The sequence below is a fragment of the Acipenser ruthenus genome, chromosome 40 (genome assembly GCF_902713425.1).
Source record: "Acipenser ruthenus chromosome 40, fAciRut3.2 maternal haplotype, whole genome shotgun sequence".
NCBI lineage: Eukaryota > Metazoa > Chordata > Actinopteri > Acipenseriformes > Acipenseridae > Acipenser > Acipenser ruthenus.
In genome coordinates this window covers 3628818-3652755 of record NC_081228.1, presented here as the reverse complement: position 1 = coordinate 3652755, position 23938 = coordinate 3628818, and the positions used below count along the sequence as shown (strand labels likewise).

The 23938-nt window shown below is 41.2% G+C and overlaps 1 protein-coding gene across 6 annotated transcripts in view; it reads left to right on the top strand.

The window, feature by feature from the left end:
• The window catches only part of LOC117397240 (protein turtle homolog B), a 93419-nt gene that overhangs the window by 19513 nt on the left and 49968 nt on the right, over positions 1–23938 (top strand). For all 6 annotated transcript variants that reach the window (XM_059010132.1, XM_059010134.1, XM_059010133.1 and 3 more), the window contains exons 2-3: positions 7559–7756; positions 12570–12719. In XM_059010132.1, the coding sequence (XP_058866115.1) occupies positions 7559–7756; positions 12570–12719 (348 nt within the window). The remainder of the gene's footprint in view (positions 1–7558; positions 7757–12569; positions 12720–23938) is intronic.

Here is a 23938-nt window from a genome sequence, read left to right as displayed (position 1 = left end):
GGGGAGAGATGCTGTAGCTTGGGTAACTCTTTCAAGCAATGCTTGCAAATCTATTCTAACTCGAATGAAAAAGCTAGTTCTATCTACGATGTGCCATTGGCCATCATTATAAACCGGACCGAGTTATGAATAATGGTTGTGGGATCTGTTTAGCACTAAAGCTTGGAATCTTAAAATAAAACAAAAAAAAAAGTTTTTAAAATCTTAAAAGGAGTTGACAAAGTTTCCCCAGCCAATAATTTCAACATCACAGCACAGAAACCGGGCGCAAAGGACACTGTTGGAATAGAAGTGGCGATAGACAGGTGTCGGACAGACGGGAGAGAGAGTGGTGAGGGCGTGGTTGTGGTTTCTTGGGGATCCTTTAAGAGCTGACGGGATAAGGTTTTGGAATCAGTCAGCTAGTAGGAACCGGACGAGCACTGATGGAGCGAATGGCCTTCTCTTATTTCTATATATTTTGTATGTTCTTGCAGTCCATGTGGCCACTATTTTAAAGCCAACAGTAACTGGAAAAGTGGGGCCTTTAATTCAATCTTTTCAGGACAAGTACATTGAATAGCAGCGAAAGCCAATCTAGGTTAAACTGTAATCCTGATTTATGTCAACCAGCAAGGTCGGAAGTTCATGAAATGACTTGAGCTCCTAGTAAAGATTTTACTGGAAAACAGTGTGCTGCTTACTGCTGGTCTTGGTGCTTTTTTAACCTTTTCGTTGTTTAATCTGCACCTGGTACAGAAGAGTGTACGGCTTTCGATAAACGTGGAGCTTTGTAGACGGTCCCTAAACGGTGTCGGTGTGTGCTTGAAGTGCTAGCTGTGGTGTCACACCGGCCGCTCTCTGCCTGGTTATTATCACTTCTTGCCACTGGAGCTCCTTGTTTACCTGATGTCCCCGTTGGCGAATACATAACCGCCGGTGCCACAGACAACCAACAGGATCACATAAATTATTTAGGGGCCCCAACGCTGCCATCACTGGCTCTGCAAAGCCCACAGAAAATCTAACACGTTACCATTTTGATGTTCTCAGAGGTAATAACAGGATTCTAAATGTGTGCAGTTCATCAGTGTTCAATTAGTGAGCTGGATTCATTACAGTTACTGTTTACTTTTGATTTCTAATGGTGTTTTTGCCTCTCACTTGATGCCACTTTATGGGTAAATGTCCTAATTGTCTATATCCCTAATTGTCTGATTCTTAATGTCAAAGGCACTGAATTGAATTTAGTATTAGTTGTGCAACAGTAAACATGCATTCTCAGTATGGAGCTTGGATGCCTCTGAGACTTAAAAACTTTGATATCAATCTTAAAACCATTTTTTATTTCTTTTTTTTTCATAAAAGTTTAAAGCAGGCTGATTTCTGCTGAGAAGCCATTAACCGACAGATTCTTCATTAAATGACTGGCAATTTTCATTTGGGAGAGATCTGTAGGGAAGCACGGAGCATGGTAATCTTGTTTACACTGAAATTACACTGGAGGACAGCTTGCGGAAATTGAAAATTCCTCTCTATCTGATTGGCTTGGGCTATAAGGGACTTAAACTAATAAACTAACTAATATTTAGTTGGCTCGGGTACAGTTCAGTGAAAGCAAAACTGTTTTAAGGTGGATATAGACTTTTTTTTCTGTTTGGATTGAATTGTTCCTGAGACCACACCTTTTCTTAAAGTGAACCAAGAGTGAACTGTTCTGGAGTTTCAACTGAAGAGCCTGGGGTTTAACTTGGGCTGGTTGTCCCACATAGGGAACACCAATGGGAAGTGCGTCTTTGTCCTAACAGGGTGATTGGACCTTTCGCTGCACTAACACAGGTGGGGTCAGGACCTATCGGTAAAATATCTTCATTCTGGGAGTTGAAAAATGAAGCAGGAAGAGATGCTCATACAGTATAGGGCAGAGCGGAGCGAGTGGGAGTTTGAGTGGATGATGGCTCTTGTGTATGTATCTGTTCTGCAGCCAGCTCCCTTAATTACCCACACATGAATACAAAGAAATGTTAATTTAATGAGAAACAACAGAGAGGAAGATGAATATATCTGCAAAGCAGCTGACAGCACTGTTGGTGTGAAGCTATTATCTCATGCAGAGAAGCTGGTGTAAGTGAAGACTCACACGCTTTGACGAGAGAAGATGCAATGATGAGTTTCAGGTTATTTGGCCTGGAGTTACTGGAAAATTACAGTTCCTTTTTCCTTTTCACCCAAAAAGGGGTCCACATTGTGCATTGGTGTAAAGGCGTTGATAAACTGCCCCTTTGTGTCTTGTACCCTACTTGCATCGGAAGAAAAGTATGTCACTGAGCTGAAACTTTGATACTTGGTCCATAATCCCAAAGAAACTGGGAGCTATATTCAGCATTCACAGCAAGCCACAGACCCTCGCTGGGGCGAAGAAGAAGCTGGTATAAATATGCAAGGAGGACTCATGAAAATGCCTTTTCTGTCCAGGAAAAACACTTTGGAAGTGCTTCAGCAGTTTCCTAAGGCGGTGCTTCTTCAACCTTGCATGAAGAGCTCTTCAGAGAGAAATTGAAGGATTACATATATCACTTATAATGACTGAAAAATAAAATTCTATTATATTCAATAGAGGCATGATTAGATTAATAAAGTAGAGATTGTCCAGGTAAAGGATGGAAAAGAAAACAAACTAAATACATAGATTTGTAAACCTGGAAGCATGCTATATAGAATAGCATTTTAAATAAACAGAAAACAGGGCTCTTTCATCCTGAATTGGATTATGGAAATGATTTGCACTGATTTAACACTGTTTTTAATTTGAAGAAAAAAAGGAAAAAAAAGTTAGAGGAATCTAGAGCAGTTGAGGAAATGCTCACAGTGGGGTTTTAAAAACTTTTTCTACAAAACTGTAATTTTGTACCGGTTGAAGGGACTGTTTTATTTTTAGAGTTCTGAGTGAAGGATCAGCCTTTTGAAGAAAGATTACTGTTGCAGTGTTACTGTGGTTGCCAAGGTACGCTGACTGTGTCCATTCTCGCCATCCCACTTGATTACAAAGTTTTGCTCTCTGATGTTTTCTTTTATCCAAAGTACCTCTGAAGTGAAAGTCGATAAAATATAAAGAGCTGAAATCCAAAGATATTCTCTCTCTCTCTCTCTCTCTCTCTCTCTCTCTCTCTCTCTCTCTCTCTCTGTCTCTCTCTCTCTCTCTGTTTCTCAGTCATTTTAAACAGAACATCTACCTTCCCTCTCCTTTCTTCTCTTTTTTCTATCCAGTGCTTACTGTGTCATTTATATTCCCCTTGAAGGAATGTAGTTGTGAGAGATTTCAGGGGGCACATTTGAATGGCAAACGTTTCTCCGATCAGGCCACCTGTAACATTTGGGTAAGGGGTTAACACGTGTTCTTCTGTTGTGGCTGAACTGCTTTGTATAGACCCAACCATCTGCAGCTCACAGAGCCTGCCAAACAATCTTACTAATACACAGAAGGGATTGTAGTTCCTTGTGTTTCAGTGCAAGCAGGGGCAATTGGTGTGATGCATGACTGCCAAATGGTTACTTCTGTCATTGTTCGGCTTTGAAAAGATTGTTAAAGATGTTTAATTGCAGTTTTCTGTAAAGTCTGTAGTAGATGTACCTTTCACAACCAAGCCATGGCGAGTCACTGAACTATATATAGCACCCCCCTGGTGGAAGTCTGCGGATGTGCAGCTCAGTGAGTGTTGCTTGAGCAGCCTGTGTTCTGTTTTTTTGCTAACATGAACCTGCTAGCCTCTTTCACCCCCCCCCCCTCCCCAGGAGACTTTGATTGTAAACCTGCAGAAGCGTCCCATGGGAGGATGAGGTCTGCTAATTACTGCTTGTTGCTCACCTTTATATAAACTATGATGTCACCCCATGAGAGACCTTGTTTTGCAGACCATGATGTCACTGTCAGCCAATCAGGGATCTCTGCTGAGGCAGGAACAGGGTGATGTGGGTGCATGCAGAGTGGTTCTGCACTGATAATAATAATCATAATAATACAGGATTTATACAAACGTTTCAGACAGATACGATAGCTTCCTCGGAAGGCAATCAATATTCATTTTCACACGTTATTTATATGAAGAATTGGCATTCTAGAAAGCCATCATGCATAGCTGGAGAATCTGTTTGTGTCCCAGATTAATAAATGACAGCAATGTCCAAGGATATGTGAAACAACAAAGCAGAGGATTTTACGTTGCAATCCCTTATCGCAGGTTTGCATGGTAACCTGCTGACACGCTGCTGGAAGTGTGTTTGCATGCTGTGTGTTCATGCAAGCATATGTCCTTCTGTGCAGGTGCTCTAGCATGAGTCATTCATTCTCTGCACATTGTAGAAAAGCGTGGTGGGACACCTGAAAGAGGGGCAAACAGAAATGCTTCTTCCCTAGCACCCTTGAGTTTGAGCTTGACTCCCATGTAGCATGTTTGTTGGCTGTACTCCTGTATGATATCCTATTGGTCTCCGTGAGTGTGAAGGACAGACTGTCTTGACTTCCTGGCTATCATAAGAACTGTACTATAGGAACCTGTACAGGTATGTCGGAGGTTGTATACTTTTTCATCCACATCAGGAATTTCCAGGATTCTGAACCGATTTGGCAGTAAGGGTGAAATGATTTGAACTAGAACGGGACGTATTGATAAATCCTGAGCAAGTCAGTAAATGCAGCGCGCCCCTAATGCATGTAGTTGCACCATAAAGTTTTCTGATTACGCCACCCCTAAATTATCTCTCTTTTTTTTTTCTACACCACTAATTTCCAAAAGCGTTCATGCTGCGTTTGTTGCCTGCATATAGATGAACGCGCAGCACTGCAGGAGAGAATCCATGTGAAAAGCTTGTCTGTCTTTGCCAAGGCAGAGACTGTAACCTCTGCCATTCCAGCAGGCAGCCCCGAGGTCCGGGGGGATGAGGGATCGACAGCTAAAACAATAAAGCAGAGCTCCAGCTCTCCTCCTCCAGACGAGAGCTCGTTCTCAATCAATGGGGAGCCAGGCTTCACAGCCATCCACTTTATTGATTGCATCTACAGAATACAGAAAACTCTTGAGTGAAACAATGTGTGATAAAAAAAGATCCAGAGTGGTTATAGGAATGACTTATAAGATTGGATACTGGAGGGGCTTTGTTGACACATTAGGACCAGTATTAACGTGTCTGCTATATTGCAACACTCCCACATACACCCACCCACACACACACGCATATATAATGTGTACAGTGTATAGTTGCAGCTTCCTATATGTATCGCATTAATAATTCCCGCGATTCATACATAATTTTCCCTCCAGCTAAAAATCCTCATTGAACATTTTTATCTGGAAAGTCTCGGAAAGCAGATTTGCAGTGTACTCAGATTAAAAACTTTAAAGGAGGTAAAGATAATGAGCTGTACCCCGAATACTGTAAAGACATATTGAAGTCTGCTGGTAGTTTGTAATCATGGGAGTCAATTAATTTGAAGGAGACACAGCGATTGGAAGGCAGCTCCAAAGGCATCTTGATTTTGGAACCAAGGCTTTGAGAAAAGCATTGTGAATACACCTGTGCTGCGAATTGAGTTTGTTAACTTTATGTCCTTTACAATAAGGGAAGGAGGTGGGGTGGAGTGCCAGGCTTGCTCCCAACTGAATATCCAGGGCTCGTGTTAAATCTGAAGGTGGCTTGCAGCGTAATTCGTGTTTAGGGAACAGTAACTACAACAATGCTCATTGGAGATACAGCGGGTTAACTCGGAAAAGCATTTGAACCGCTGGGTTAGGGGCAGGCAGTGGACTCTTGTGAAGGTTTATATGTGTGAATCACGTTTTAGAAATCACCCAGTCACCGTGACGCACTGGTCAGAATCCCAGTGTGTTTTGTATGCATCTGCTCAAGATGCTGTAGGCTGCTGTATTTCTTTTTGATACACTGGGCTCTGTTTTGGGCTCCCTGCCGAGTCCGCAGCACAGGTTTTTATTTCATTTATATTTTTGTCTAAATCGTCACTTTGTGTCTCAGCGGTTTTCCTCCCATGTCGTTTTGGATGGCGTGTGGGTGGGTGGAATAGCGCAGCCTGGGCCAGATTACAAACAGGCTCTTATATTATTAATATAATCCATTTTCATTCGGGTCCGTCTTCTGACTTCCACCAGTCACCTTTCGAACTCCTGTCACTCAGCCACCCCTGGTGACCCGAGAGGCAGCTTCAAGGGTCAGGCCTGGGTTTAGAACACTACGCTCTGTTTCTTACAGCCTTCAGATCCTTTTACTCAAAGGGTTCCCTTTATTCTACTGCACTCTGTGATGGAAAGAGGCTTAAGAAGGCTAGCCCAGTACACTAAGGATGTGTAGCATGGGGGGCGAGGGTTATCGGGGAAGCTGGCAACACTAAGAGGTGGCCCTGTGCATTGAAGACCCGAAATCCCCCCACATTGTGCTCTTGGGGTTAATGCTATCGGAGGGGCTGTATTCAGTGCCTCTTTATACCACCACAGGAGATTGACTCCTTAATGACAACTGTCATGAAGATTCAGGGTGTGAAATTTATTATTTCAAGTTATAACATTTTATAAGTAACTGGAATTCTGCAACTGTTTAAGTGCGGAAAACAATTAAAAAGGTCTAAATAAGCAAATGGTCAGTTAAGCAAATGGTCAATTAAGGGTCTAGTTAAGTAATTGAGAGCTCAGTTGGAATGAAAACCAGCAGACACAGGGGGTCCCCAGGACCAGGGTTGAGAACCACTGTCTTAGAGCACCCCAGTCTATGGTAATGTTAGAGTCTAACGGTGCTAGTGTGTATCTTTAACACAACATAAAACACTTCAGGGAGTAGCACTTTTTTATTGTTTTAAATGGCATTGGTTAATAAAATCTAATTTACAGTAGATAAGTTGAATATATCCCAAGGTGTGCACACTTAGTGGGGGTAAATGCGTTGTGAATATTTTATTTATGTAACCAGGAGATTTAACCATTGAGACCGAGGCCTCATTTACAAGGGGGTCCTGGAAAACAATGTAAAGAAAGACAATCGCAATGTATAAAAAAAAACAATTACAATGTACAAACAACACAATAAAAACAGGTGCGGTTCAAACTTAATCAACTGCATACAGAGATCAAAGGATAGAATAAATAAGACATGTCTATTAGTTAATGTGGAGTGAAGGAGAAGCATTGGCAGGAGGTTCTAAGCAATTCCCAGATACGATCTTTAAAACCAGAGAAAGAAAGATCATGAGATTCCTTTATACTGTGATGGAAACAATTCCACTTCTTCGGGAATTGATAGGCAAAAGATAATTCTCCTATCCATGTTCAAACCCTTGGAACAGCCACATTAACAGAATCCTGAGGGTGTAAGCTGTAGCCAATGCCAGTCCTTCCTACCAGAGCACTCCAATAAGGATAATAAAGCCCAAGGTGTGCACATGTAGCTTGGGGGGTATGTGCTTTGTGAACATGGTGCCATGTTTGTTGTATTTCAGTCTGCGTAGCGTATGGTGTTGGGGGTGTTTTATTCTGGACAGGTGTACTCAGCTCTCTGCTCTTGTCTCACTGTATCTCAGGTGCCCACGCAGTCCGGGAGGAGCCCCAGTTTGTGACGGCCCTTGCTGGAGACAGCGTCATACTGGGATGCGACGTGGTCCAGCCATTGACTGGCCAGCATCCTCCCTATGTGGTGGAGTGGTTCAAATTCGGAGTCCCCATCCCCATCTTTATCAAGTTCGGATTCTATCTTCCTCATGTGGACCCCGAGTATGCCGGTAGGTTGTGCAGACCTGTGTGTTTTGGTTTTTTTTTTTTAATTCTCGTCTCCCTTTTTATCTTAACTTTCTCTGTAAAAAATTTGAAAAAGGAAAACTGCTGTGTACCAGAAGGAGCAAAATAATGGTAAGTATGACAGACTTTGCCCTCCAAGCAGGATGCTAAGTCACATAACTGTAGTTGAAAGCACACAGTGTGTGTGTGTGTGTGTGTGTGTGTTTAGTTTGTTGTTTTTTATAAATGTTCTCACTCCAATGTATTTTTATCGTCGGTAGTGATGAGGCAGGCGTCTTTGCGTGGAGGAGCTGTGTGTGATCGATTTCCTTCTCTTGTTACAGCTTCAGTTGGAAGAGCACTCTCATTTGTCTTGTTTACACAGCTGACCGCTCCCCCGCCCAGCTCTAGCCCTGACAAATTGCAAATTGCTGTAAAGATATTAATTATCTGCCGGGAGTTTCAGAGAGCAGAGTAACGATTATAATGCGCTCCCAAATGAAGACAGGGTTGCATTGCAAAGCCAGCACTGCTCTCCTTACAGCAGCCTTTAGAAATAAAATACCAAAACTATGATAACTTTATTTCATGACAAGGCTGCATATAATGCTAAAAAACATCAGTGATATTTGTTCCACTATAAGGATAGCACTGCAGAGATATTCAAGGGCTTAAGGTCGCCATTCAGCCCATCAGTGCTCTTCCGGTTCCTAGTAGCTGGTTGATCTCAAAATGTAATCAAGTCGGGTCTTGAAGGATCCCAATGATTCAGCTTTGATGACCGTTCTAGCTAGGTAACCCATTCCATACAAAGAAGTGTATCTGTCTGTCTTCAGACATTAACATACAGGAATAATCCTAATAAGAGCAGAGCATGCTCTGAATAGATTTGTGATTTGAAAAATGTGAGATGGCATTGAGATACTGTTTAAATCCATTGAACAAATTTAGAAACAAACAAAACCTTTTGATGTTACATTCGCCAAAATTCTGAATAGATGCATAATGACATCTTTCTTTTTTCTTATGTACTATCGGAATGTTAAATCTCTCTCTCTCTCTCTCTCTCTCTCTCTCTCTCTCTCTCTCTCTCTCTCTCTCTCTCTCTCTCTCTCTCTCTCCTATATATATATATATATATATATATATATATCCACTGGGACCAGCAACACTTTCACTACAGCACATCAATTCAGTAGTCCTTTCTCTGTTGCAATGTCTTAATTACCAAGCATCTGTTTGCTGGTTTGAAATATTTAAAGATCAGGTTTGTTTTCTAGCACTTGGCGACTTGGTAAACCTATAGCAGATTATATAACTTTTTATAACCTTAAAACATTGGTTAACGTGTAAGCATGCTGTTAACAGCTAATGAACTAGAAGAAGGTGACCCTTCATTTTCATCATTCACTGTCAATGTTACGCTTGTGAAATCCTCCAAACGCAAAGCATAACCTTTTTTTGTTTGTTCAATTGATTGGGGTCTTTAAGAAAGAAGAAGTAGAAAAAAAAATTCTAATAAAAAATGATTGGTTAGTGTACTTCAGCAGACAGCTGTCAAGCCTAATGATAGTGAGCCAGCTGGCCAATGTGCCACTGCAAAAGATTAGCAAAATTTGGAAAAAGCGACCAACGCATTCATTATGAAGATTACAATGTATGCTGGAGATAAGATGAAGAGGCACGAAGGGCGCAATTTAAAACCGTGTGGGTTTAATAAAAGGACAGAAACGATGATAGTTTATTAGGCGTCACTACAGGCAAGGCATGCATTTTTAATGGGCTGATCCTTCCAAGGAATGTAAATTAGTTGTCTGGACGCTTTTGTTTTGCTTACAAGCTGGCAGTTAAATCCGTGCCCCTTGTCACAACACTTTGTGGCTGTGTTAAAATGTAAACCCGGTAAAGGTTATGTTCATTAAAAACGTATTAAAAGTGATTTTTTTTTTCCTTGAAGAATTTGAGAGTGTTGCACACAAACAAGCCTGATTTGAAGTGCACATTCAAGAATGGACCTAATGGTTGCCATTGGGATAGGATCATGAACACAGACCTTCCCCTGCTCATGTTTAACATCCTACTGTAGCAGATGAGGGACCAAAGGAAAGGACTGAAACATTAGTACTGCAATTCGTTATCGTGTTGATTTTAAATCTCATGGATTAGGGCCACCCTAACTCTACCAACTCTATTTCTCTTCAGAAAATGCTGAACTCTTAGTTGTTCCAAAAAAATCATCTTGAATCAGCTGGAGCCAGAGCTTTTTGCTGTTGTGCTCCTCGTTTGTGGAACTCTATTCCGGTCGACATCAGGCAGGTTAGTGTAGGGATGATAATAACCTGTCCTTAAACATTTCCTTACCTCAGCCAGCTAGGATTCCTTGACGGTTCTCTTTTTAAAAGCTTTGCTTAAATACCTTCAACAATGATTTGCTTTTGTGTTTCAAAACTATGCTACTGTTTGCCAACTGTTTCAGTAAATATCCATTGAATTGGGCCTCAGTCTTTGGGTCACTGTTGTATGCACACATTGAATTGGGAACATTGGTAACGTCATCGATTGGTTGATTGGTAAGCACAGTGTTTCCCTCAATATATACACCTCAACGCATTTTTCAATGCCATCGTTGCAGTGAGGATTGCTTCTACTGCTGGGAGATTTTAGTTGTGTGTTTCGCGCTCGTTAGACAGTGTAGTTCATTCTTGTCGCTTTCGAGGAATCCATTGAGCTGCCAGTAACTAAACAAGCTTGCCTCACAAAGCGTGCTCATTACCCAACAGGCTTGTATGCGGAGTGCACCGTGAAGCTGGCTGGCTGTGGCTCTTCAGTGTCAGTGCAAGAAGACGCTCTGTTCATGGGAAGAGAACCTCTTTGTTTCTGATGGCTTGCGTGGGAGCACATGGAGGGTGTTGGAGGTTCCTTTGGCAGCATGCTCACCACTGTGTTCAAATGTCCTGAGTGCTGCTAGATTGTTAAAATAAGAGACAAGAGCATGCAGCGCGTGCTCAGAGGCAAGGCTAGTTAAATATCTTTCTATTTGTAATGGTGCTTCGCTGTAGTGCCTCTCTGTTTAGAGAGAAAGCACAGTCACAAATAGAAACCAAGCACTTTTCCAGCTATTTTCAATTTTTTTTTTTTTCGTGGGGGTTTGGAATAAAAAAAACGATGAATAATGAACAGAATTATTTTCCGTGACGGTGTCTTTTTTTTTTTGCTGAATCAGTGCAGCCAGAGCGGGCTTAAAGTTTCAGTCCCAGCAAACTCAATAACCTAAGCGCTATAGATTTCAGATGGGGAGAATACATCCTGTCTCCTCTCAGAATTCATTCATTCATTAGCCGGAGTCAGGTTCAGGATGGTACAGCATGAGCTGGGATCAAGCTGCTGGAAGGCAAGTGAAGAGCAAGCCCAAGCTTTCTCAATCAATCAGTCTCTTACTGAGCCCAAACGAGTACGAAAGAGCCAGGCTCCTCTGCAGGTGTGGTTATGGAGCTTTTAACAGGAGTCAGAATACATGACAGCAGTGCATCACACAACACTGCCCGTTCATAAGCTCTTACAGCTGAAGCTAGTAGCAGGCGTATGGCTGTATAACTGAGGTATTAAAGGACCTGTGGGGAGCTTTGATTGCGGGACACTACAACTAAATGTTATAACGAATATTAATTCATCTCATTGCCCAGCTCTCTGGCGTTCTCTTCATCTATAATTTACGATCGACTACGCACATTTTCTTTTTTATCCTCCGTGGGGGAATCTTCTCCCTGGCTAAAATGGAATCACTCTTCCGTATAGAGTGAGCAGTGAAATCAGAGCGGTGCGTGTGTGTATTTCTGTCTGTATGTACAGTATGCATTTACTATAAGCATGTATTCCCAGCGAGATGCATAACCAAGTAGTCTATTCGGCTTGTACAGTGTGCTGGTCATGTCATCTTGGATTACTCAGATTCCCCAACCTCCATCCATAATAATGCTTTTCTTTTAAGTATGGATGAGCGAGGGAATGGAAAGGGAAAGCTACAAACGGCTGCTGTTCCGGGACGTCCAGTGCCATTAAGAGTTCACAGCTGCCCGCGATAGAAGCCTCTACACTGCCCCTCGCTTTGAAAGTGTGGCAGCCCAGCACACACACACACACACACACACACACTGGCTGTGTTAGCTGTGGTGATCCAATTAGACAACCCTATCTGTCTTCCTAATTGGATCAATACATGGTGCTGCTTTTTCCCCCTTTTGTCTGATTGCTTAACCTTACAAGGGCGGGTGGTGTTTAGAAAAGAAACCCTTGCAGCAAAAAAACACTCCTCTCAGATCAGGCTCTAAAGCTCGTGTGAGCAGCAGGGAGGATGGAGAGATTTCCTTGAAATCTTCAGCTGTCTGTTTCTTTGCTGCATTGTAGCCCACGCTGGATGGCTGCCAAAGTGCAGCTGAAACCTCAGACTTCGCTTTCTGCTGAGCAATCCTAACTGGGACACATTGCTGCAGATGGTAAAGCCTGTTCACTCCTTCCACTCTCCCTGCCTCTTTGAATCTGGTTTATCTCAGTGGATGGCAGTCTTGCATCCAAAAAACCACCCCACAATTGGTGAAGGTTTGTCACACCTGCCACCTGCTTGCTTCTAACTAATTCAGGTCACTTCAACTGACGATCAACTCTTGAACAGTTTACTGAATGGAATAAGAAGCCAATGGGGAGCAGCTCATTGTCCTCTTTGAGGGTTAATATCCAGCTTAACGTTCCCATTGATCACACTCCTTGCAGTGACATGTTGGCTATCCTGTGCACTAAACCCTCCTGTGTGTCTTGTTGCAGGTCGGGCCAGTCTGCATGACAAGGCTTCTCTGCGAATCGAGCAGGTGCGTTCGGAGGACCAGGGCTGGTATGAATGTAAAGTCCTGTTGTTGCTGGACCAGCAGTACGACACCTTTCACAACGGCAGCTGGGTGCACCTCACGGTGAATGGTAAGTAAGCATGGGTTTGTGGGTATTTCCACCAGGAAGTGGTGGTGTACAACTGTTCTTTATAGTTAGTTCTGCTTTTAAAGAGTACATGGCTCCAAATTGTTTTACAATCCTTCTATTCATTGCGTAAATTTAGGGCAGGAAATAGAGACTTTATTTACTCATTCTCTGGGATCCTTTAAGAGCCGTCAGTTCTGAGAACGATATGTTATGAACCAGACGAACACAGAAGGGCCAAATGGCCTCCTCTCGTTTCATAACGTTTTCTTTATACCTAGGCGAAATAACATTTGATACTTCTGGAGAACACAAACAAAGTTGTTTATCGCAGTGTTTGTTCATTTATTCATGTGTTTGTCTCAGCACTATAAAAGTTGGCAGTGGTTTACCAGTGTGAAAACATGGTCAATTGTAGTAAAGCATAGTTGAAGCACGGCGAAGGATTTGCAAAGCACAGGGCAGCGTGATAAAAACGTACAGCAATTACGAGCAGTAGAGTGCAGTGTTAAACGCAGCACATTGCAAAATAGCCCTGAAGTTACCACAACACTAAGGCTGTGCTGCAGTGGAAATCCTAGTCATTTAAGGAGAGCAGTGCATGCCTTGAATGTGGTCTTGATCACGTTGGGAGTGTTGTGCGGACAGCCCTGTTCGTCAGCCCTGAGCCTTTTTTTGCCTTGAAACAGAAGAGTCTGTAAATGGTGTTTTTTAACACAGATCACTTTCCAGATCACTGGGTATAAAACTTAAATGCCATTGCTTTTATTGACTGTGAGCCGAGGCATATACAAGAAGCTGGAGCAGATCGATGTTTACCAGAGTGGCATGACATAGGCGTTGCAGTTAAGAGGACGTGCGCTTAGTTAAACGTACTTTGAAGACGTCTGTCCGTGACAGGGAACACAGCAAGCACAGACGAATAAGACACATGGCTGTTTCATACCAGTACAGTGGCTTGTTTTTGTTATATCAGAAGATATATGGGTCACATATTAAGGCCATTCCATGAAAAGGATGCATGAAAGTGCTTTTTTGCTGAGTTTCTTTGTTAGTCTTGAAGACATTGAGAGAGTTCTGGTCGAAAAGTGTTGCTATGCATAATGCATAAGTCAATGAATTGGCCAGAAAAGAAAGAGGGCAGTGGGTTTACGGTGCTACAGGCAAAACGGCTTGTGTTTTTATACTTTCCAATTTGCAGTTTAGTTCTGGTTTCAGAGAAAGAAAAAAGATTATTTTTAAAAAGGATTTTGATTTACATGCCTCCTGGTCAACCTTAATCCGTTTAGGATTAAAAAGCAGTCAAGGCAGGAAGAAGAGATTCTGTAAACCAAGGCTGTGGAAACCAATTGCAAGGCGTTGTGGATTCAGTGCACGTTTTCAACGCAGTGCTTCTGCTGATCATTGCACGGTGTGTGGAGCAGGAGGTTCTTGGGAAGGCGCTTTTTCACTGGCTGTTTTTGTTTTACCGTACACAGCTTTTTTTTAAATTTTTTTTATTTAATTCTTATGTTTCTAGAAGTCTCATTCAGTATTTAATCAAACTTTCAGGATGAGACTCCTTCTTCTTCTAGGTTTTGAGTCCATTGTAAATGCAGAGTTAATTAAATTATTTTTTAATAACCTGATCTCCTTGCTTTATGAACATATTAGTCTGGAACCCCTTTTAATCCCCAAAGAAGATTATGGGTTTAGCTTCGGAAATTGAACTCCATGGCAATTAAGATAGCGATTTTATCTCAATGGTGAATTAAAACAAAGCACAGACATTGACCCTGTTTTGTCTGCCAATTTAAATCACGATGTGTTTCCACATTCATTTTGGAAAACCAAAAAAATTTGCTTTATACTGGTGCGAAACCACATAATGTTACTTCTGAAGCTAAGGACTAACTCCATAGCAGAGGTGTTTTTTAGTGTTTTGCAGATGTGGTTCTGTACAGTGGGTTCTGTGGTAAACTTCCCCGGTGCCATGGTAAATCTGCGGTAGTTCGAGGCTTGGCACAGGTGCAGCTTGAGCTGTAAAACCAATACTTTATTGTTCCAGTAGGGTGTGCTAGAGAGCTTTTATGAATTTAATGGGCTGTATACCATTTTTCCTTCAAGATCATGTCTGCTTACGATTTGTTTAATATGCCCCTCCCTCTTGGGTACTCTATTAACAAACGTAGTTAGTCATCTGACCAGCGGGGGGCTACGTATCTGTTGTAAGATGCCAATGAATCTCTGTATCTCAATGTTCTCCACTTCCGTTCCCTACATGTTGTACGCTGGCTGTATGGTGTTCCATGTTGTGTCTTCCATAATTCAGTCTAACAAGCAGCTAAATTGTCACAACTTTCTCTCTCTCTCTCTCTCTCACTATCTCTGTCTCTTTCTCTCTCTTTTTTTTCCTTCCTTACCTCAGTACATCACGTCATTGACAGGTCAATCAGCTGCTAATTAGAAGGCAAAGCGGTTTACAGTTAATTAAGAGAGTCAGATCCACAGTGCAGTGGCACGTGACCACAGTGTGTTCTTGCCCTCTTCAGGGAAGAAGAAAAAAGATGAGCTTTGAGCAAGCACGGATATGTTTTGTTTTTGGCCAGCAGATTCGGCCAGTTTTTATCTGTTAATATTTTTATATTACTTATTGAGAGTTGTCTTGAGATTTCTATGGTAGGTGTCAGGATAGTTTTTTCTTTCTTTTCTACAATCTTCTAAGCAAATTGCTTAGAAGTGGTGCTTTCTTGTGTAGCAATGCTTGATTAAGCTTGCTACTGTAGTTCAGTACCATTAGCAGGCAGATTTTTGCCTTTTCATAAAACAATGCTGCAAATTAAGCACTGGGATCATGTGTTTTTAATTTGGACCTCCTGAGATTTTACATTTTAAGTCTTGAGATTTTAAAAGTGAATTTAATTAGGCCCATGCAGGTTCTAACGGGAAGAGTCTATGTAGAATTTCTAAAATAGAATGTCTATTTAAGAATATCCTTAACATTCTGAAACGAGCATGATAAAGAAACACACGTGACGGCGATTGTGTCCGAGCCCTGGAGAAAGTTCTGCTCGGCTGTACTCCCTGCTCCCTGTCTCCTTGTGAAGAACACAGGCATAGAAACATACCCATGCCACGAAGGAGTTGTCAGTCTCTTCGTCTAATTGGTTCGCACCAGGACACTTACATCCAATTAATGTAGGCATGTATTTCCATCCTTTTGGTAATGAACAGACCGATTTGTACGCAACGGGCAGATGTGACTGACATGCTGGATTTTAGTGCAGTGGCAGAGCCTCTCTTGTAATGCCCGTGTGGTTGTGTTAGTTGTTGGAGAGTAGTGTACTTGATTCTTCATATCTTCCTTTTCCCCTGTAACGTCGGTGCAGTTCACCCTGTCTGACATATTTTTTAAAAATGAGCAGCGCTTCCAGTAGAGAAGATACTGCATTTTGTTGACAGTGCTTGGTTTTATTTTATAATCATTTACAGTCATCCTTGGCTGTTGTAAAGTGATTTAATTTCAGCTCTTGAACGTTACTGCAGTATATTCTGTATCCATCAGTCTAACTTGCCTGCGTTCCAGACTTTCCTAAATCTGTTCAGCTGAGTTGATTCATGGAAGGCTCTGTAAAGTGAACGTTGCATTGCATTGTATTGAGGGTTATTCTAGACAGTGTTGCAAATCGTGGGCTTCTACTCCAGATCTACATGCTTTTCCTCAATGCTATTGCAGTTTGAGTTCGTGATCAAATTAATTTATTGTGCACTCGTCAAGCAGCTTAGCTCAGCTACTGCGGATAAGCAAGAATCCAGGTTTGTAAGGGATTGTTAAAGAAGATTTAGTGGGCAAGCAAAGCTGCTGGACAGGTTTACTCCTGCTAAGTGGCTCACCGAATCGAGTGTTATGTTGTGGATCGACCCAAAGCATTAGCTCAGTACAGCAAGAGCAGGTAAGTTCAATACTGATACTTTATAAAACTTCAGTCTAAGCATTGCAGAATAGATATGCATGTATATGAATTTGGGAGATGCAGAGTGTTGCAGTCTTCTCTTCCTTCTCTGATCTAACATCAGCCTCTACCGAGCTCTATTTATACCCAACTTCTTTACAACTTCATTGTCAGGCCAGCAGCGATGTTATCTTTGAGTCTTACCTGGCTGGGGGATTTCGACCACAACTAATATTTACACAGCCTCTTCTTTTCAAGAATTAGAATGAGATTGTGTTAAGAGCTTGAATTAGATTGTGTTAAGAGCTTGAATTAGATTGTGTTATTAGCTTGAATTAGAATGAGATTGTGTTATTAGCTTGAATTAGAATGAGATTGTGTTAAGAGCTTGAATTAGATTGTGTTAAGAGCTTGAATTAGATTGTGTTAAGAGCTTGAATTAGAATGAGATTGTGTTATTAGCTTGAAATGGATTGTGTTATTAGCTTGAATTAGAATGAGATTGTGTTATTAGCTTGAATTAGAATGAGATTGTGTTAAGAGCTTGAATTAGATTGTGTTAAGAGCTTGAATTAGATTGTGTTAAGAGCTTGAATTAGATTGTGTTATTAGCTTGAATTAGAATTAGATTGTGTTATTAGCTTGAATTAGAATGAGATTGTGTTATTAGCTTGAAATAGATTGTGTTATTAGCTTGAATTAGAATGAGATTGTGTTATTAGCTTGAATTAGAATGAGATTGTGTTATTATCTTGAAATAGATTGTGTTATTAGCTTGAATTAGAATGAGATTGTGTTATTAGCTTGAATTAGAATGAGATTGTGTTAAGAGCTTGAATTAGATTGTGTTAAGAGCTTGAATTAGATTGTGTTATTAGCTTGAATTAGAATGAGATTGTGTTATTAGCTTGAAATAGATTGTGTTATTAGCTTGAATTAGAATGAGATTGTGTTATTAGCTTGAATTAGAATTAGATTGTGTTATTAGCTTCTTCAAGGCCATTCCAGCGACACAGATATACTAATATTGAGGGATCTTAGACAAAAAAGAAAATCCTGTGACAATCCAAATTCTAAGTAGTGAGTCCTTTACATCGCAGCCCAAGGTAAGATTAGGGAGAATTTAAAAAGTTTACGCACCCTTTTGTCAGCGGGGTGCTGTCACGGACGCGTGCATCGTTACTTCAGTGAAGAGCCTGAGCCGATGGCAGAGCTGTCAGTGTTTAATCCGTGAGGTGAAGGAGGCATTGCAGCAGCCTGGCTGTGAAAGTACTCCGGATCAAGCCAGGCGCCTGTACTGTCAGTCTTCATTTGCTGGGGTTACCGGAGGCAGTCAGGCGTGAAGTTGGAAATACTTCTTACAGTTTGTTTAAATCATTTTTTTTTTTTCTTCAGAGCTGAAACGCAGCTGTTGATCTACAGACCGCAATTCCATGCAATAAACACCCCCCACCACGTTTTGCAAGCACAGTCACCCTGGCTGAAGACTAACATACATGCAATACATATAACATACATACAATACCCATAACATGTATGCAATACATATAACATTCATATAATACACAACATGCATGCAATACATAGAACATGCATATACTACATGTAGTTTTCCCGATTCTGTGTGAATAAAATCATGAACTCACATACCTATACTGCAACTAGGGAGAAACAGTGTCTTATATAAAACTTATCGTATGTAATATGCAATATGTGTAAGAAAGGTGGGCAGTTTTTTTTTTCTTAGGAATCAGTGTATTAGCCATAATTCTTCCACTGCTCACAAAAAACAGTGAAGATGCTATTGAGTAAAATACCCTGTATACCCACCTGTACCAATATGAAAACAAAACTGAATCACTAAGGGCAGACTGTAAGTGCAGCGCCCTGCCTTTAGGAGTCACTGTTAATGATGTAGCCACCCTGCTGCAGATTGAAGATAAACAACATCATGCAAGCAGCAACTAAAGCAGGAGAAACCAAGGATTAACAGCTATAAGCAGATCAGGTTTCCAAAGGTGATTACATGGAAAATAATGGAAGAACTAGGGAAAACCTTTTTTTTTTTAGGCATTTTGAAGGATATATGGTACATGTGGTATTAGTCTGAGCTTAACCAGAGCATCATGTATATTGTTGACCAGGTCCCGTTCACTGCTGTGCTAAGCAGATTAGAAGTGGTGGGTTTGCACTGATTTCAGCAGCTGCCAGTAGGAATAGCTTTATTTTTTCTTGGGCAATCGAATGGCCAGTTAACAGCGATACCATATATATATATAAAAGAACGGGTTCAAGACTCTTATTGAGTAAGATTGTAAGAGGCTTTCTGACCTGTACTACTGACTACACACCTGAGCTGGATTCGAACCCAGGCCAGTGACTTAACCCACTGCACCAATCGACACAGGTGCCTATTATTAAAAGTTTTCATTACGGAACACTGCAGCCTATTCAATGCATCTAAACATCGGCTCAGCTTACAATATTAAAACAGGGCCCTGGTGCACTGCCGGGCGTTTCATTATCTAAACCTTAGCAATCTTAACAGTGGTGGTGTTGTGAGACGGTTCAGTCGACATTATTGTTTTAAATAAATAGAGACGAGGTCGGAGAAGCAGGAGCCGGCTCTCTATAATTAGAAGCTGCATGATCTCGTGACGCTCCCCTGTGCCGCGCTGCCAGCCTCTTATCCTGGTGTGAAATGCTCCTCCAGCAGGTGCTGAGAGCGTCACACCGATCCCTGCAGTTTCAAACAGACACGAGGACAGGCAGCAGAGCACAAACCATCTTTATGTAACCCAATAAAGCAGAAGACAGGTTGAATGCATCTATATCAGCGGTAGATTCATCTCAAGCACATCCAATAAAGCCATGGCTCTCAGTAAAACTGATGCTGAAACGTGTTTGCAGTCAGCAATAGATCCAGTGCTTTGTGAGTAAGCATACAGCAATGCTGACAGTACTTTTAGCATTGTATTGTGTCACTGTATTAATCTATATGATGGTCTTTTTTTAGAGCTCTATTACTAGACAAACAAAAGGACAGTATCTACTGTACAGCACACAGCCATGGCCTATAGAAGTAACTCATTTTGCTTCATAATGTCGAATGCAACCTACTGAATAATGTTACATTAGCATGTTTAATTACATACCGCTTTGTAGTTTTCCATAGACTTAAAAGGTGACTATTTGAAATCTAACATGAAATCCTGTACTACTATTATGGCTTCCGGTTGACTTGCGAGATATATATATATATATAATATATATATATATATATATGTTTTAATTGTCTCAATCCTAAAATTCTAGGTGATGCAAAACGTCTGACCCTAGCTGTATGTAGTACAGTCTTCTCCCTCCTTTATCATTGTCCTGTAGATGCATGGACGTTGACTCAGTGAGTGTCTGTCTCACACTGTGGTTCATGACCTGTAGATTGCTGGAGGAACGGTGGTGGTTGTGTTTCTTGCGTTTGAGCTGACAGTATTGAATAATGAATTACTCAATAGAGCTTTGTTATTAAGAGACAGTTAGCCCCGGTTGAGTAGTTTGTATTGACAAGAAGGGGTAATTGGTAAAGCCTGTAGTGCCGTAGATCCATTTCTTAACAAGAGGTGTAGTAGGTCGAGTTAGCTTTCATTAACGGGTCAAATAAACACGAAAAAAAGGTTACAGTAGCAATCCATTTAGCCTTTCCAAGCTCTGGCCTGTTCACTTTTATAGAGGAGTACCATTTCCATTGCAGGATTTGGAGATGTCCCGTGATGATGCAGACTGGCTCTTCTCTACAGTATTTGCTGTCTGGTTGCATTTTGTGCAGCAGGACCACTGACCTGCTTCAGCAAGGTTGATGGGAGTGTAGCCTTAATGGCTCTCTATAGTGAGGTGCTCCAGAATTTGTGTTCTGCAGGACGTGAAATGGCATGGACAGACCTTAGTGTGTTATAAATAAAGTGGGCTTCAATGAGTATTTCCACTCAACTGTTCATAATTGATATTTTAAGGGTTAATACAAATTTTAATTATATATATTCTCAGAATAATGTTAATATTGATGCTGGATGGATCTATGGTGGTGCATTACATCTAAGGAATTGAAGTACTGTACATTTCTCAACTGAAATTAGGAGTGCTCAGTTTAAAAGTGACCATGCTTCAGGTTAGTTTCCTACTAAAAACCCATTCACTTAATGTTTAAACTTGGTTCAGTACCAATGTTACTTGACAGTTTATTTTATTACATTCTGCTCAACACGGAGCACCGTTGCATGTAATTACCGTTGCGCAATTTCTCAGTATTAGTTTGAACTCCTTTACAACACGTTTGCGAACGTTCCTGTTACACTCCTGCAGCGGCATTACAGATTCAAACTAAAGAAACATTTGCATGTCCTTCCCCACTGAGTTCCGGTATTTGAAGTTACTATGGGTGCTGGAGAATGAAGAGGAGTCGTTTCAGAATGAGAGGTCAGGGAACATGCCTTGCTCTGCACAATCCCTCGGAGAACAAGCCCCCTGACATCACTTGAAGCATCAGCACATTTAAAAAAAAACAAAACACTCTAACCTTGAAGGCACCAAGTGCTTTAATAACGAGGTAGAAACAAATAGAAGCAAGGACTCGGACCCTGAAAAAAAAATGTCCTGGGACGCAGTGTTGATGAGGGCCTACAGATGCTGGAGTCTTCACCTCTGCGTCTGCACTCTGGCTCAGGCCCAAGCTGAATATTTTATCAATGATAGGAGCCAGACAGCAGACCTTATCTTTCAACCTTTTGGTGACATAAATGACTTCTTTATACAGCATTGTCATTTGTCACACCCTACTTGATTTATTAGCCCTGTTTCATCCTTTCACAAGCAGGCAGTATTACGTTTGAATTGCAGCCGATGCTTGCAGTTCTTGTGAGCCTTCAGTCTCAGCTTGGTGAACCTGATCCACGGGTATATAATGTTAGGAGACTCATAAAGGCAAGTGTATGTGATTTCTTACACTGTCCAGTGTTTTAGGTTATTGTAGAGTGACCATAGGGTTCCAAGTTTAGGACAGTTCCGTTTTTTTGTAACTCACCTCCCAATGCATTTAGGTACCTTTTACACCTTAAATACCAAAATGCCATGCGATTTGAGTTTTCTGTGGGCGTTTATCTGCTTAGATTATCTTTATCAAAAGCTCTCAGAATGTTTCCATGGCTTTGTCCCATTGAGGTGCGGTTTGTGGAAATGCTCAATCAGTTGAGCCTTGAAGGAGCTCTAGAGAGAAGGTATTTAAGGTAATTCCTGCTCTACATTGATCTACAGTGGATCCTCTGTTTACCTTGCCATTCTGATGCGTTCCCTATGTACTCATGTGACAGTCACAGTGAGCTGTGAATGGGGTTAAGGAATTCCAAGTGCTGAATGGGTGGGGATAGAATTCTTCCGTATTTACACCATCTATGGCGCTGAACTGGTAAGTGACTCTGTTTAACGGTATCTTCAAAAATAAAGCATGTGTTGCAAATGTCAAGGATCAGCAAGGTGTATCCTACTTTACGAGCTAATATATAAACATCCTTGCAGCTTGATACCCGATTTCAGTGCCACATCACGTCTCGGAAGTTCTTTTAAACCCTCATCCATTTGCCCTCTCCGCTTCCCCAGCCAACATCCGTCCCATCCCACTGCAAACAAACAAAAAAAACAAAACCATGACTGATGCCTGCATTAATGCCATGGCCTGTTTTTCGATTAAGTTCCCGGTCGTCTTGTTTGGCAGTGCTGGGTCAGTACTAGAGTAATAGAAGCATGCCTTGATTGTGCTTTTTGGCTTGAAGCAATCTTGGCATTCTGTCAGCGTTCTCATGAAAGCAGTTTTTCTGCCAATTAAATCACACTTGTACCTTCGCGTTAAGAGGGGAAGAATTAACATCTGTGTACATTTATAGTCTGCAAGGGTCTTTTTTAATGCATGCTTTTCACACTGTTTTAATCTTCTCTTGCAAGATCATTATACGAGCGCGTGGTTGTCTAATCGCTGAGTCTAAAGAGATGTCATGCGTTTCCAGTTGTTGGCAGCGACGAATGCTTTACATTAACCCTTGGTGCAGCCAGCGGGCTAGCTTGCTGTAGTGGCAGTGTTGGGCTCCTCAAAGGGTTATTCAAGGGTATTCCTTCACACAGTAGATGGTCTGAATAATCAGTCACATGAAAAGAGCCCTTTGGTAGTGTTGCAGGTGCTGGCTGATTTTAGATGCACATTTTCTGTTTACTGTGGCATTCACACACACTCTTGGTTTCATTCCCATCAGCTGGCTGTTTGGAGATGTGTGCCGAATAATGTCTGCTGGATTCAACCCATTTCCTGTGCTGCAGGTGTCCAAATTACTAAACCAGTTCATTGCACTTGGCACTTTTAAACAGGTGCTTTTTTGTCCCTATTTTTTAGGGTTTTTTTGGCCAGTTATCGTTATTCACTTTAGAATAAGAAACAAGCAAACAAAGAACATTCACACAATAATTTCCTGTTTGAGATCGGTGGTGTCGTCCTAAATCTGAAGCTGCCGGAACGCCACTAAAATATAGATTTTCTTAAACAAGAATTATTAAATCTGAAGCTGCCGGAACGCCACTAAAATATAGATTTTCTTAAACAAGAATTATTATTCTATGAATTCACGTTACTTGTATAGTGAACTTCCCGTAACACATATTTTCGGTAATGCATTAATCTAATTTCTACAAGTATTTCCACAAAGTGTCTTTCTCCATCCTGTCAGAATGCTTTACTTTACGTGTCTGTGTGTGTTTTGGAAATACAAACGCTGAACCAAATTCCAAGGCAGCAGACTTGGAAAGTAAATAGCATTAAATTATGTTTTTTTTATAAATTGCTTGAAAGAGAATATTTTGTAATTTTGCATTATCCGGATAGAGAAAATGAAAGGGATGAAGTTTGGAAAGGAGGTCAGATATAACTTTCTGCTGTGTCGTTAATAACCTGAAAAGCCAGCACACTCGGAACTGGGAAAATAAACCGAACGCATTTGGGGAAAAAACACCTCTGAAAATGACTAATTTCAAAACCAGGCTCCTTTTTATGAGGCGCAATATAAGGTACCGAAATATAAGAAACTGGAAAACACCAGTTGGATTGAGTTTGAGTTTAATGATGTGAGTATGGAAGACCCGCTGGGGTTATTAGAATTAGGGAGTTATGCATTATAAAATAGATACATAGATAGGAAACTTAACACGGTACAATTCTCCAGGCTGTGATTGAAAGGGAAACGGGATGATGTCCCT